Consider the following 13,469-nt stretch of genomic DNA (forward strand, 5'->3'; position numbering starts at 1 on the left):
TGAGTCCTAATCGCACAGGTTTTGCCTGCTTTTTCCATTGCAAAACTGACTTCACTATCGAAGAGCGTAGGCTAGGCTTTGCAAACTAGCGTAAGATTTGGGGCTTGGCGGGAAGTACTGTGGCCTTGCATGAACTGGTGCCTGGTGAACTGGTGTCACTGGAGTGCTGCTTGCTTTACAGGATCAATAGTGATATGTCCTTCGCATGTGCTGGCCCACAGCGTGGCACAGCCCGCAGAGCGAGACAGCCGGCACTGCGCTTCTGTGCCATGCATTTTTAAACAGGAATGAGTTTTTGTGTGTATTATAAACCTCTCAAAGTTGTTAGAAACACAATGCCATTCTGATGAGAGTGTTTCAGTAGGGTAATCTCGGTTCTCAACAGCCATACTGACATTGATCCTGATGTGCATCCTGACCAGACACCATTCTGGTCCCCGATCTGTACCCGTAATCTTATATTCACTTGACTACAATGGAAAGAACTTTCAACAAGATGGATGCTCTTACTAGTAAATACAAAACCAACTATAATTAAAAATGTCAGTCAATAATTTTGAGTGCAGGAATCAAACATTAATCTAAACGGACTGCCTTTCAGTAACAATTGGTGCCCAGCACTTTCGCTGACAAAATGGAGCAACTGTCTACGCATGGGCCCAAACTCTCAGCTAGCCTGAGCCAGCGTAGCTCTTATAGATCTGACCTCACAAGTATCCCATTGGGCTTTTACTTTCAGTTATCAAAGCTGTTCGAGCAACATCTATTTTTCTCTGCATGTCCCACAGCAATGGGAGTACGATGATAACCTCTGCACAGATACGACTCCAGCACAGGAGCTGCCTGCTTTGAAAGAAAGTCCTCTGCACTGTGGGATTCGAGCATCAGCATGACTTGTGCAGCTTGAGGTGTTATCAAGGTAACAATAAAGCGGGAGCCAGCAGCACTACCCCCGGCGACTTGATCCGCTGCTGCAATGTAAGGCAGGAATCTGTTCTCATTTGCTTTGCATTTACCTGAGTATAAACTAATTGGAGTCACTGCAGTGATTCCAGAATTGTGCTGGTGTAACAGAGCAAAATTTGGCCCTTAGCCTACTTCTGTGCAACAGGGAATAGCAGCAAAGATGGATTGATTAACACTGCAGGTGCATTTCCGTGTGAATGTTTTAACTTTGGCATCAGTAAATACTGGCTCAGTAATTTGTACCGTGCTGCACGTCTAGCGACACACACAATGACTAACAACCCCCAGACTACATCTTTTCTGATCATGAGGATTGGCAGTCTCAGTGGATGCAAAAAGCAGGCTGAAATGTATTGTTCTAGCTACATTCGAGAAATACCGAAGAACAATAAAAATAGGTAATTTTTCTGTCATGCTTAAAATTCAGACCAATACATTATTCACCAGCATGATCAGAGTATAATGAAGTTATCATAATGTACCATTGTTATGTATTAGCTGGATATTACAATGGCTATAAAACAAGAGATAAAATATTGACTTCCCTTTTACAGGGCAATAGAAGGCAAGATTATTTCTACCACGTAAAGTTACAATGTAATAAAAAGGGAGCTTGGGATTTAGTTTCTCTGAAGAGGGCGGAGTGAGGGATGCATTTTCAAAGTTAGATTGTTGCAACCACCAATACTAGGAAGATGCATCTCAGACTATAAAATATTGCCATAATTGCTAGAATTGCCTGAGCTTTCATAAACACATTTGTAAACAGCGATAAGAGAATTTGAGCCCATTGTGAATTGTCTGAAAAGCAATTTGTTTGCATTGAAAGCCACTTAAATGGGGGAAGAAAAGGCAACAATAAAAACGAATGCTCAACACTCATAGCAACAAACACAACTGTTCACACATGCACTTTCTTACTCATTTTCTCAAACCTATCAGGGTGCACAGTGCAGAATATCCAATGGACCAAGGAGTGTAAATTTAACCACTCTGTAAAGCTTGCAATAAGTTGGGAAAACTACCCTTGAGAAGTCAATGTTGCATTTCCACACCTCTGTCTCCTTGGCTATGGTGGCGATGGTGTGGGGCAGCAAAGGCTGCTGGTGGATGTTTCTTCAGAGGGTTTCGTGTCTCACAGGGACTCAGAGATGCTCCGGCTGATGGCCATATCTTCTCTAGCCCATCCCCCTTTGATTCTTTGAAACAATCTTTGCCCAAACTTTTTTTCTGGTGTAGGAAACGGGGCTTGGCCAAGATGGGACCCAGCGTGTGATCCTTGGGATCCCAGAGAGGTGCCGATACAGCTACCGTGGTCAGAAACCTGCAGGGTGGCAGCCTGGAAAGGGGGACATCCTTATGTCTGCCCCACTGCTGACTCCAAGCAAATGCTATGCATAGTATAGTCTGTGGCTTCCCAAGCCCTAGCCAACAAGGGTTTTACTTCCAGAGCCTGAATTAATTTATCTTCTCTCCATCTGGAATATTCAGGCCCCTCTTTGCAGACAGAGATCGCAGTCAGATATATCCAAACTAAAAAAGCATTTTCTCTCAGTGGTGAACTTTAAGATTAAGTATTGAACACACACTTCTGAATTCATTCACTGCATCTCTTCCCCCATCCCTCAAAACTAGGTTTGCTCTAAATGTTAGAAGTTCAGCTAAAAGAGAATTCATTAGAAGGTCACCTGTGAGAGCAAAGATTGGCCTTTAAGTTCAGTAGAAAATCATTAGTACACTGTACACAGTATTTTCCACTCAGTTTAGGCAGGAAAGATGCACATACCGTGGTTGGGATATCAACTGGGTATTAACTCACAGAAACCGCTGAGGAAAGCAACGTTTGCAACATCGGACTCCTGCAAAGAGGTGCAAGGCTCAGCCAGCCCCAGCCGATGTCCTGGGAGAGGCAGCCCAGCTGGCAGCAGGGATGCACTCGCACTGCTCGCAAATGCTTTTCCTTCAATAACATCTCTCCTTTTCTTCATTTCACATTGCCTTTCACTGGGCACTCAGCCTCTTAAAAAAGGCCTAACTGTGTGACGGAAAAGGGAGGGCTTCTCAAAAAAATAAATTTTTCTTTGCTTCTTGTTTCTATCAATGCTTCACCAGACCCTGCCCCAGCCTTATTTCATCTTCATCTCCCTGCCTTGACTCCTCCATCCAGTTTGGCACGTGCATGGGGAGAAGATCTGAATGACAGGGGAAGGTGAAACCACCTCCGACCTGACACGATGCCCAGCCTGCCTCGGCCGCCCTCCCGGGCCAGGCGCCGGCCATCCTGTGTCGGCGAGGAGCAGCACTGCAGGTAGCAGCCATACACAGCACCCACAGGCCAGCCTGCCTTCACAGGCAATTAATCGGGGTCTCCACGCTGAATAAAACTGTCAGTCAGTAAACGAAGGCTCCCGGCTCTAACTCAGGCCACTAACAGACAACCGCCGTGCTGCGGGTGGGGAGATGGAAAGCTGTCAGTTATTCAGGTCTTAAACGCCTCTTGGAGTAAGAGGAGAGCCGTGCCGTAAAACTTTCTCCTAATTACACATTAGGAGGTTTATGAGGGGAGAAGCAGCTGAGAGTTAAGGACCGGCTGAACGCAGGTAGTGTTCCTCCTACGGAAGACAAAATTAAAATGTGGACGTATTTGTCAGAGGCAAAGGCCTGGATTATCATGCAAACTAGTGAAAGGACAAGAATGGGAAGTGAAGGCTGACAAACTGTCAGCCTCGGCATGTTGTTTGCAAGCAGAAGCGAACCAAAGGCCCCATGGCAGATGCCGGCAATGCAGCTGCACCCTTCACTTTGAATTTACTGACTTCTGCTGGTTTGTGTCCGTGTTTGACACTGCACTCCCTCATTTGTTTAAAAATAAATAGAAAAGGAAGAAAACATAAAAACATTACTCAAGACTCCAGCAAGGAAACTAAAGTGAGATTTGCCCTCGGGGTGTGGGAAGCGAAAACTAGCATTTCTGGGAAGGACAATCCCCACTCCAAGTAGATGGATTCTTCCCCAAAATGCCTGCTGCCTTCATGGAACTGATCATCTGGGGGAGCAAAAGAAAACACTTTACTGACTTACCTATGTCCTCATGATTTGTGGCTGATCTGAGGTTTAACTGGCCTGTTCATGGCAGCCAGAGTGCTAGAAATGTTATTATTGGAAACACGTTAAGATGCAATTCTCTCCCACTGGGCTTAAGTCATCCCTTGCTTGGGAAAAGCAAACAAACAAAACCCAAAACACATCATGGGGAGAAGAAGCAGAAGAGGAAATCTATATCGGCTTGTCCTGGGTCAGAGGCTTTTCCTGAGGCGACACAAGCACTGAAGCGTATTGACCGAACACCTACACGGCTGCCCTGCAGCTCAAGATGACTCCAGGAGGCAAATACACGCACGAAGGTGTCAGGCTTGGCAGTTCATATCCACTTGCTCTCCCAGCAGTGTGGATCCCTAAGGCGTTATGCAAAAACACCTGATTTGGAGATAGGGGGTAATTGGGAAGGCAAGTCTGTGTGAGATTGCTTGGTACTTTACAGGCCACGTGCCTGCCATTAAAGCACAGTCCAGAAAGAGGAGCTTTGGATATGGCATGGGGTTGGGAAAAGAGGGGTGAAACCAGCTTGTCCACTCCCTTCAGCAGCACTGGGAACCTTAACATTGTTGTGCCATTTCTGTCTTTTCCTCTGTACGTAAAAACTGAGGACACGATCTAATACCCATTCCTTAGCCAGCCTAGTTGATATGTAGGGAGTGCTTACGATGGCAGTGACAGAGGCTGCTTAATTACATTTCTTCTAATGCACAAGGAGCTAAACCGGAATCCATTTCTCCGGGGACAGAGAAGTTGAAGGAAAAGAAAAACTCTTCTGTTTCTGTAACATCTTCCTCTAGCACAGATCACTCTGGAAAAAATATTGGTTCACCTGCTCCATCCCCGTGTCTGAGTATACTCAAAATGCAGAGGAGGTAGTCAGCCTGGTCACCTTCCATAAATCCGGGAGAGAAATGGGGAGATCAAATGAACAATCTCAGCTGCCTGCTGCCACCATTGCTAAAGCCAGCGGGGCAGCCAGAGCCCTGGGAGACACAGCAGGGCACGGAAAAATTCAAAGAGAAGTGACAAAAGGGGGTAGGGTTTGCCATTTCTGACAGAAAGCCACCCTCCTACTCTGATGGAAGAGTCTTGGCAGGGAGCTACAGCAGGGAAAATGAGATGATACAGCATTTAACGTTTGGGGTAATGAGGCCTGTAATAGATGACACTTGAGATGTGAAACACTAAGGTAGTGGTATTGCATTTAAATATTGGCAACAAGCTAAAGCTTTTCATCTGTCTGTTCAATACGCCTTTTTTGATCTCACAGGGATGAATATATCTTTTCCTTCCTTGATTTTACGTGAAGGGCACAAGTCAACCGCTCGTCTCTCGGACAACTACTCCTTAAAAACAAAGGTTGCTCCAATCCACGCTTTACTACCCATACAAATCAATGTGCAGAAGCAAATTCTTAGAATTATATTAAAACACAAGCTGCTCTGAATGATCAGCCCTGACAGGTGGAATTAGTTCCCTGCTTTTGTTAAGCTCGTAGTTCAGATTTCAAACTCCTCCACGCAGAGATGAGGAAGAAAAGCGGAGCAGAAAGGAAGCCGACGCTTGGGTGAAATAAGCAAACGTTCCAATTAGGCTGTCTCCTCTCCTGGATCACATTTCACGCTTCCTACAGCTGCAACCAGAACAAAGGATGAGAATCCAGCATACAAATGCCTAGTTCATTTGCTACAGCAGCATGAATAGGATTAAAATAATCTGAAGAGGAATTAAATGCCTCAACAGTCAGGTTGCAAGAGCAGGAGAGTAAGACCTCTTCTGTGCGTTTCCAGGATCGGTGGAGTGGGGCCAGCAGAAGTGACCCAGGGTTAATGCAGCTCAGACCTGCCTTGGAGGGACTATTTTCTTCCCACTCAAAAAGACTGGGCCACAAATCCTACATCCTTAGCCATGAACTGTAAAATGTTCGTTCACATCCAGTGGTGAGACAAGCCCAGGAACATCGGATGAGTTTGCAATATCACCACTCGCACAAGTTGATTTTCCAGCTTGCAGATGATCTGTACATGGGCTGCAGGTCTAAAACACTCTTACTCAAAAAACCCTCTTTGGGAGACTTAAGCTGGCGCTGGTAAGTCAATGAACAGTTTCAGTTTAACTTGCTATCTAAACAATGCTGTTCAAATAAGACAGGATATTTTCTACTGATGAAGAAATAAGGGCAGAAATCAATAAGTTGATGCAAGTGAAATAAAAGCACACCTCTAATGAAAAAAAACCCTTGATTGCCCTGGGAAACCCCAGCGCTTTGAGATGATACGCATTTTCCTTCACTTTGTTTTGAAAACAATTGTCAAGTAAATGACAGAAATTAAGAAAAAAATTTAGGGTCACAGCAAAGCCTCACTACAGAGCAAATTCTATCAGATGCAGTCATGGGAATCTGCATCTTCAGTGATGACCACAGAAATGCAGGCAATGATTTTGTTACTGGTCTCGTTAAAGGTAATTAAAATAATTGGTTTTAAATGCAACCTTACATCCAAGACACATACAAGAAACAGTTAGGATCCTTTATATAATCAAACAGATAAGCATTCATTTAATCAATATATAAATAAGCAATGGGCAAGCACCTAGAAGTGAAAAAGGAAAGAACAAGCAGCCAACATGGATATGTCAAGTATAAATTGTGTCTAATTTCCTTCTGTGACAGGGTAGCAGACCTTGTCAATAGAGGAGAAAGAGCAGACATCATCTATCCTGACTTCAGCAAAGCTTTTGACATCGTGACATTCAAACATGGCCTACGTGAAACAAGTATCTGGTAGATGCATCACCGGCTGGAAAACCGTACTTGGCGAATGGTTATCAACATTCACTGTCAGAGTGGAGGGAAATTATCAAGTGAGATTACACAGGGGTCTGGCAGCATTCACTGGTTTTTGTTAATGACTTGGTTACTGGAAAGTATGCGCTTATTGAATTTGCAAGGGGTAGCAAGCTGGGAGAGGCTGTGAACAGGCTGGAGCATACGCCTACTTTTAAAATGACAGTGTCCAACTGGGGAAATATTCTGGAAAAAGCAGAGAGCAGCTTTTCAGTAAGATGAAAATCCCAGAAGTAAAGGAGCTCTGGGAAAGCACCGAGAAAAACTGTGGTGATGGGAGGATTCCTTTCTTCCCCCCAGTGCCCTCCCTGCAGAACAAATGGGAAAAGAGATGCATACGTGGTGCTAAAGTCCTGGCCCTATTATTAACAGTAAAAGAGTAATTATCTGCTGTGCACTGCTGCATAGGAGAATAGATTTCTATCTGTGGTCCTCAAAATACAGTTTGCAAGTACTTATTGGTCCTTGCGCATGAAAGATGCTGTAAGCATTTAAGTGAGTTTTAATTATTAACTATATTAACTCATCAGTTGGATGATTTACCAGTGATTTAGTACAGTGAAAGCCAGAGCACTCAGGGCAATTTTCTGTGACTGCTCCTAAACAGGAGAAAATCTGCTGAACGACATAATAAACCAGCAATGGTTTAATACTGGCTGGTGATAGCGTTCTCTCACAAAATCCCATTACCTTACTGGGATGACAAACGACCTCTGCACCACAGGATGGGTTTCAGCACGGACTGAAGGAAGGGAACTCATGACATCAAGCTTTCCGTGTTTCCCATGGCTTACCTGAGGGTCGTGCCTCTATAATGTACCCAGTTGTGGGTTTTTCTCCTGAATCTCCCTCAGTCCATTGTAGCGTCAGCCCAGAAGCAGATTTTGTCACCAGAATTTCCTGAGGGGAGCCGGGAGACCCTGAAGGATGATATGAGAATAGCAAATGGTGGTATCACAGACAGACTGCAGTATTCTTCATTTTTTTCTACTGATATAGGGGGAAAAAAAAAAAAATCTAGAAGTATTGATCAACATATAGGCAACATAAACCAGCTCAATGGGCTATTGACCTAAATGTTTCACTAGTTCTAGTACCAGCAGTTACATACCAATGGCTGGGGTTCTTGGTGTTAATAAGGAAAGAGAAAAAACACTCTCATTTTAACCATTAGTGTATCTGCAGCATTTGCACATTGTCACTGCTATTTCTGACTTCAGAGGTGAAACCAGCCTCCGAGTTTCAGGGAGGGGTTCGTGGGGACAGCCACCTGCCCATTCACTTGGGAAGATGCCACGGCCGTGCTAGAGAGGATTCCTGCTTTATATACTGTCTCTGGTGGGCAGGAGAGTTAGACAGCAGATCCACAGTGCTGCTGTCCCAGAAAATGGCCACGGAGGGTACTGTGATAAAATGAAAGCTTGCTGGCACCCAGAAGGGTGGAATTGCCAGATGTGGCTCTGATGGAGGGAGCAAATATTTCCCTAAGCTGGAAAAAAAGCAAAAATCAGAAATGTGACCATTTCATTGATGTTCTGTGATTTACTGGACAGGCTTGTATCATTGGAGTGCATTTGCCTTGTTAGATTATCTTGTTATTTATCAAAAGCACTGATCAAATAAGAAAACAAACTCTTTTGGTACACACATTGAACCAAGCTGGTGTTCAGCCTGTAGCTCCTCTTGACGTACCAGGAAATTCGCAGACCTCTCCCTCTGGATAAGCCAAAGTGTCAGGAAAGAATAATTGTAAATTCTTTCTGGCTTTACATCCAGGAACCTCTGCTGGATTCAGCAGAGTTATTCTAGTTCTGACTCCACTGCAGAGCAGTACAGTCAGAATTATGCACCGCGCTGTCAGGCTGCAGCTTTGAAATCCCTGGCTAGCCCATTTGTGTTATGATTTATTCACACTGTTTTGTTTATTCACATCAGACTTCTAGATTTCAGGAAAAAAGGAAGCATTTTTCATGGGCAGTTACGAAACCCACTGAATCATGTCCTGAGCTCCTGTGATTCAACTTTTCCTTGGTTTAGAAATTCACGTTAAGCCTTGAGTGCGCTATTCCCCGCTGTTAGATCGTGTTTGTGTAAGTGATCTGACTTGCCACACGGTTTTACGGTTCCACTTACCTTCTGCTGGCCCAGCTGTGACGTTGGCTTGCAGTTCAGGTCCATAGGCGATGGTTTGGGCTTGCACTCTGAATAAGTAAGTCATGCCCTTGGTGAGATCTCGCACCTTCAACCAGCGTTGCCAGTTCCCTTTGATGTCAACGGTCACAACCTTACTCACCCCTGGAACAGCGATGCAAATAAAAAAAAAAAAAAGAGAAGGTTGCAATGCAAAAAGAGAAATCAGGTGGAGCTTATTACATCTAGATGGCAAGTAAAATTATCTAACAGTTTGCTAAGAAAGTATTTCTTACAATTAGCAGGAGTTTAAGTAGTGATAATAGCCAATTTTCAGCACTGATAAGTATAATTAGAGTTTAAGCTTGATAAGTGGGTACTGACAAGAAAAAAACCTTACAACACAACTGGGAAATTACCAAGAGACTACATGCAACTTCACTAATTACTCTGGGAAGAAAGGAAAAGGTAAAGGAAGAGGACTGCATGTTGCAGATTGCTTCCTAAGCAAGCGTTTCTCCACTGCTTCTTTGCCAAGTAACCTGCAACATTGCCTGGAGGAGGGAACAAGGGCCAGGTTCTTTCTTTCGTCTTGTCCTGTTGTTTCCACCATTGCCAAGTGAACGCAGAATGAAGGATGTATATCTCACAGGTAATTTGTGGGTATAAATACCACTGCAAGAGTGGGTGCAATCAAAGCACTCTTAGCTTGGACAAGGCTGAAGTCATGACTTGTGTTTCACTCTTCTCACTCTCTCAGAATTTTTCTTACATGGAGGAATTAATAGCAGTGCTGTTTCCTTCATCAATGTTCATAGCTAGTTTCACTTTTAGGTTCTCAATGCTGCATAAAGGGCTGAGCAGCAACGAGTGCTTTGAAAACAAAAAAAAAAAAATCTCATTTTCATTAAAATTTTCTAAAAGTAAGTCAATGGAAAGAATTTGATTTATAAAACATTTATACAGAACACAAAGTTGAGTTTACAGAGTCCTTTTGGCATTTTTCTGGTTCTGTAGAAGTACCTAACTGTGCTGGTGTTGGTTGGGATAGAGTTAATTTTCTTCACAGTAGCTAGTATGGGGCTGTGTCTTGGATTTGGGCTGGAAACGGTGTTGATAACACAGGGATGTTTCGTCCCTGCTGAGCAGTGCTTACACACAGTCGAGGCCTTTTCTGCTCCTCACCCCACCCCACCAGCGAGTGGGCTGGGGGGGGGCGCAAGAAGCTGGGAGGGGGAGAGCTGACCCCAGCTGACCAAAGGGATATTCCATACCATATGGCGTCATGCTGAGCATATAAAGCTGGGGGAAGAAGAAGGAAGGGAGGGACCTTCGGAGTGACGGTCTTTGTCTTCCCAAGTAACAGTTATGGGTGATGGAGCCCTGCTTTCCTGGAGATGGCTGAACACCTGCCTGCCGGTGGGAAGCAGTGAATGAATTCCTTGTTTTGCTTTGCCTGTCTGCACGGCTTTTGCTTTACCTGTTAAACTGTCTTTATCTCAACCCACGAGTTTTCTCACTTTTACCCTTCCGATTCTCTCCCCCATCCCACGGGGGGAGTGAGCAAGCAGCTGGGTCGGGCTGAGTTGCCGGCTGGGGTTAAACCACAACAATAACACATTTCAAGCCAAGAAGACAGAAAGCAGAAAAATGTTTTTCCCATTAGAGAAGGCAGCTTGCTAGTTTGCCTTTCCATAAAATGCAGAAGGAAGATTTTTTCAATCCAGATGCTTATTTTATGCAAATCAAGATGCTTCTTTCAGTTTTTATCAGTTAAATAAAGAATAACGTCCAAGTGATTTCTGTTCAAAGTTTTCTCTCTGATACAATTTATAACTCAGGGAATCTTTCCTTGGTTAACGAGGAAGCAGTAAAAGTGCTCTCTCCTTCCCTAAGTGTACTATTTCATTTCTCCGAGACAAATCAGGAAGCGTTTGTCCTTCTGAAGTTATGTTTCAAAAAAAAGGAACTGTTAAAAAAGGCTCCAAGGCAATTTTGTTGTCTATTTTTGTGTAAAACATAACAATGTAAACATTAAACAATAAAAGGTCAAACAGTGGGAAGACTGTACTAAAGAATATATCGCTATCAGAAAGTTTTGCAAAATACGCAGGTTTGAAATGGTGGCTTGTGGGTGGGAAGGCAGGAGGTGTCATAACGGCGAGGATGCTCAGCTGAAAATCATGAATGGGTGAAAAGTCAAAAGATGCAGGAAAAAAGCTTCAGGGGGTCTGGTCCATCCATATCGTTGCATTGTAGTGCTGGCACGGAGGAACGCGAGACCTGGGGCTGGAAGGACCCTCTGGGATCGTGGGGTCCAGCAGCTGCCAGCCCCGCAAGCCTCACTGCCTGCATTCAGCACCGTTACGAGCTCCATCTTCAAATGAGTTTGGCTTTACCTTGTTCTCTAAATAAAGGAGCACGGCTTTTCTATCGGAGGAAAATGATGGCTTCGAGGGAGGGATTACTTACCACGGTAGGAGAATAAATATGTTTGCTGAGAGAAAAATGCTGGGACAAGAGCAAATGGGTAGAAACTGGAAAATAAATGTAGGCAAAAATTTAGAATTTGAGGAAAAGCCCTCCATAACCTCCCTGCTCACATCAGACATCTTCTACAAGGGAAGGAGAGACAAACTGGAGTTAGAGATAGCACAGGCAGAGGTGGGGAAGAGAAGAAAAGAAAACAAAGATTCTGAGGATGTTAAGTCAAATGCGTGCAGAGAAAACATGATCTGACATTTCCATATTTTCAGGGAAAAAAATGTATTCTTAAACTTTGTGTAGGAATGAATAAAAGGCAGGAAATGCCCAAACAGCTGAACCTCCTGCATACCCTGTGCACATTTCTTGGTCAGAATTAGAAATGCTTTCTGCATTAGCTCTTTGTGCTCAGACCTGCCAGCTGTAAAGGCTGAAAGTGCTTTTATTCTCATGTTTTCGTTCCTGAATATAACTTTCTCAGTGCATGAGACATGGATATTCAGACAATATAGATCTTTATTCCTTACAGAAGAAGCAAATATGAGTGATTGATATCCTTATTTCTTTGGAAAAGAGTTTAAAATGGATTGGCAATGGCTGAAATTACTCTCCCTGCTGTCACACTGCCAAAGCTGGACATCCTATTGAACTATTGGCGATCTACCAGGAATATAAAAATATTAATAAGACCATCCACAAACTTTGTAACCTTTTCTAATTCACCTTTGGAATGAATTTACATTTATTTTCAGAGAAATTGCCAAATCCTTCTCTGTTGCTGTTCTGGCAAATTAATGAAACATTTGTGGCCAGCACATTGTTGTGCTCTAGCTTAAATCTAGTGCTGGGTTAAAAATGCTGCCTGAAAACTCCATGTAAACAGACGCAACTAAATCTCCATCACAGTTATTCTCCCTTGTCAAAAGCGGCAGTGGTACCAGTGATAACTAGCACATTTGATGCCCTGGCAATCTTTGTGATAACAGAAGTGACACATGATGTGATAAGCAACACAAATGTGTCTGATGACTATTCTGGGATGGAGTCTACTCAGCAATTTCAAAGCGCAACGCGGGGAGACAATCAGACGCTCTCAGGCTGAGTTTCCTCTTCGCCCATACTAGGTAACGACGGCTGCAAAATGACTTTTCAAATCACACCGAATATAGTTTGTGCAAGAAAATGAGAGAGGACAGACAAAAGCTATATTCCACAATATTATCATTTGCTGAATAGTTTTGGCAAAAGCGGAATTGTTTTACTTACCCTCTGCCACCTGGCTTCTCTTGGAAATCGGCAGAGAGTAACTAGGAAATTGGGCAGAGATAAAAGATACGACAGTGCTTTTCTGTCATTTCTCCATGAATATGTATGATCGGAGGTCTTTCTTACCCTGGACGGGAGCCAAAGGCTCATAGACTACTCGATAACCCTGCAGGACTCCATTTGCTGCTGTCGGCTCGCCCCAAGACACATTGAGCGTAGTGCAAGTGATTTCAGAGAACGCCAAGAAGCTGGGAGCACTGGGTGCTGAAAGGATTACAAATAGATTGAATTGCAGTAGGAGTAGTCAATCTGATATACACACATATTATAAAACACTGGTTTATTTGCCCAGCCTAAATCTAAAGGAAACAAGCTGAGAATGGGATTTGCCAATTGTATCCAAATGTCCCGCAATCAGTCAGAAACCCAGCCTGTCCTAAAAAAAGCAGCCACTCAGCTGCAAGGCTGAACCTCAAAAGCAAGCAAGGAGAGAGGACACAGAAGGGAAAGACCCTCAGAAGGGTGCTACGTGAGCATACAGCCCGCGTGCACACCTCCTCTTCATAGCCACCACCAAGGGCACTGCCTTCACCCTTCGCTGGAGTGCTCCCACCACGGTCACGTCCAGCACAGACAGCTCAGTCTGACGGGGTGGCTGCTTAAAAAAAAAAAAAAA

The 13,469-nt window shown here is 43.9% G+C and overlaps 1 protein-coding gene across 1 annotated transcript in view; it reads right to left on the reverse strand.

The window, feature by feature from the left end:
* SDK1 (sidekick cell adhesion molecule 1) overlaps positions 1 to 13,469 on the reverse strand; it is a gene marked incomplete at its 5' end in the record, with an annotated part of 152,876 nt that overhangs the window by 12,722 nt on the left and 126,685 nt on the right. The window contains 3 exons of the mRNA XM_009580985.1: positions 7,708 to 7,833; positions 9,047 to 9,208; positions 12,920 to 13,057. Of these exons, the coding sequence (XP_009579280.1) occupies positions 7,708 to 7,833; positions 9,047 to 9,208; positions 12,920 to 13,057 (426 nt within the window). The remainder of the gene's footprint in view (positions 1 to 7,707; positions 7,834 to 9,046; positions 9,209 to 12,919; positions 13,058 to 13,469) is intronic.

Source organism: Fulmarus glacialis, unplaced genomic scaffold, assembly GCF_000690835.1.
Source record: "Fulmarus glacialis isolate BGI_N327 unplaced genomic scaffold, ASM69083v1 scaffold2547, whole genome shotgun sequence".
In the NCBI taxonomy this organism is placed as follows: Eukaryota; Metazoa; Chordata; class Aves; order Procellariiformes; family Procellariidae; genus Fulmarus; species Fulmarus glacialis.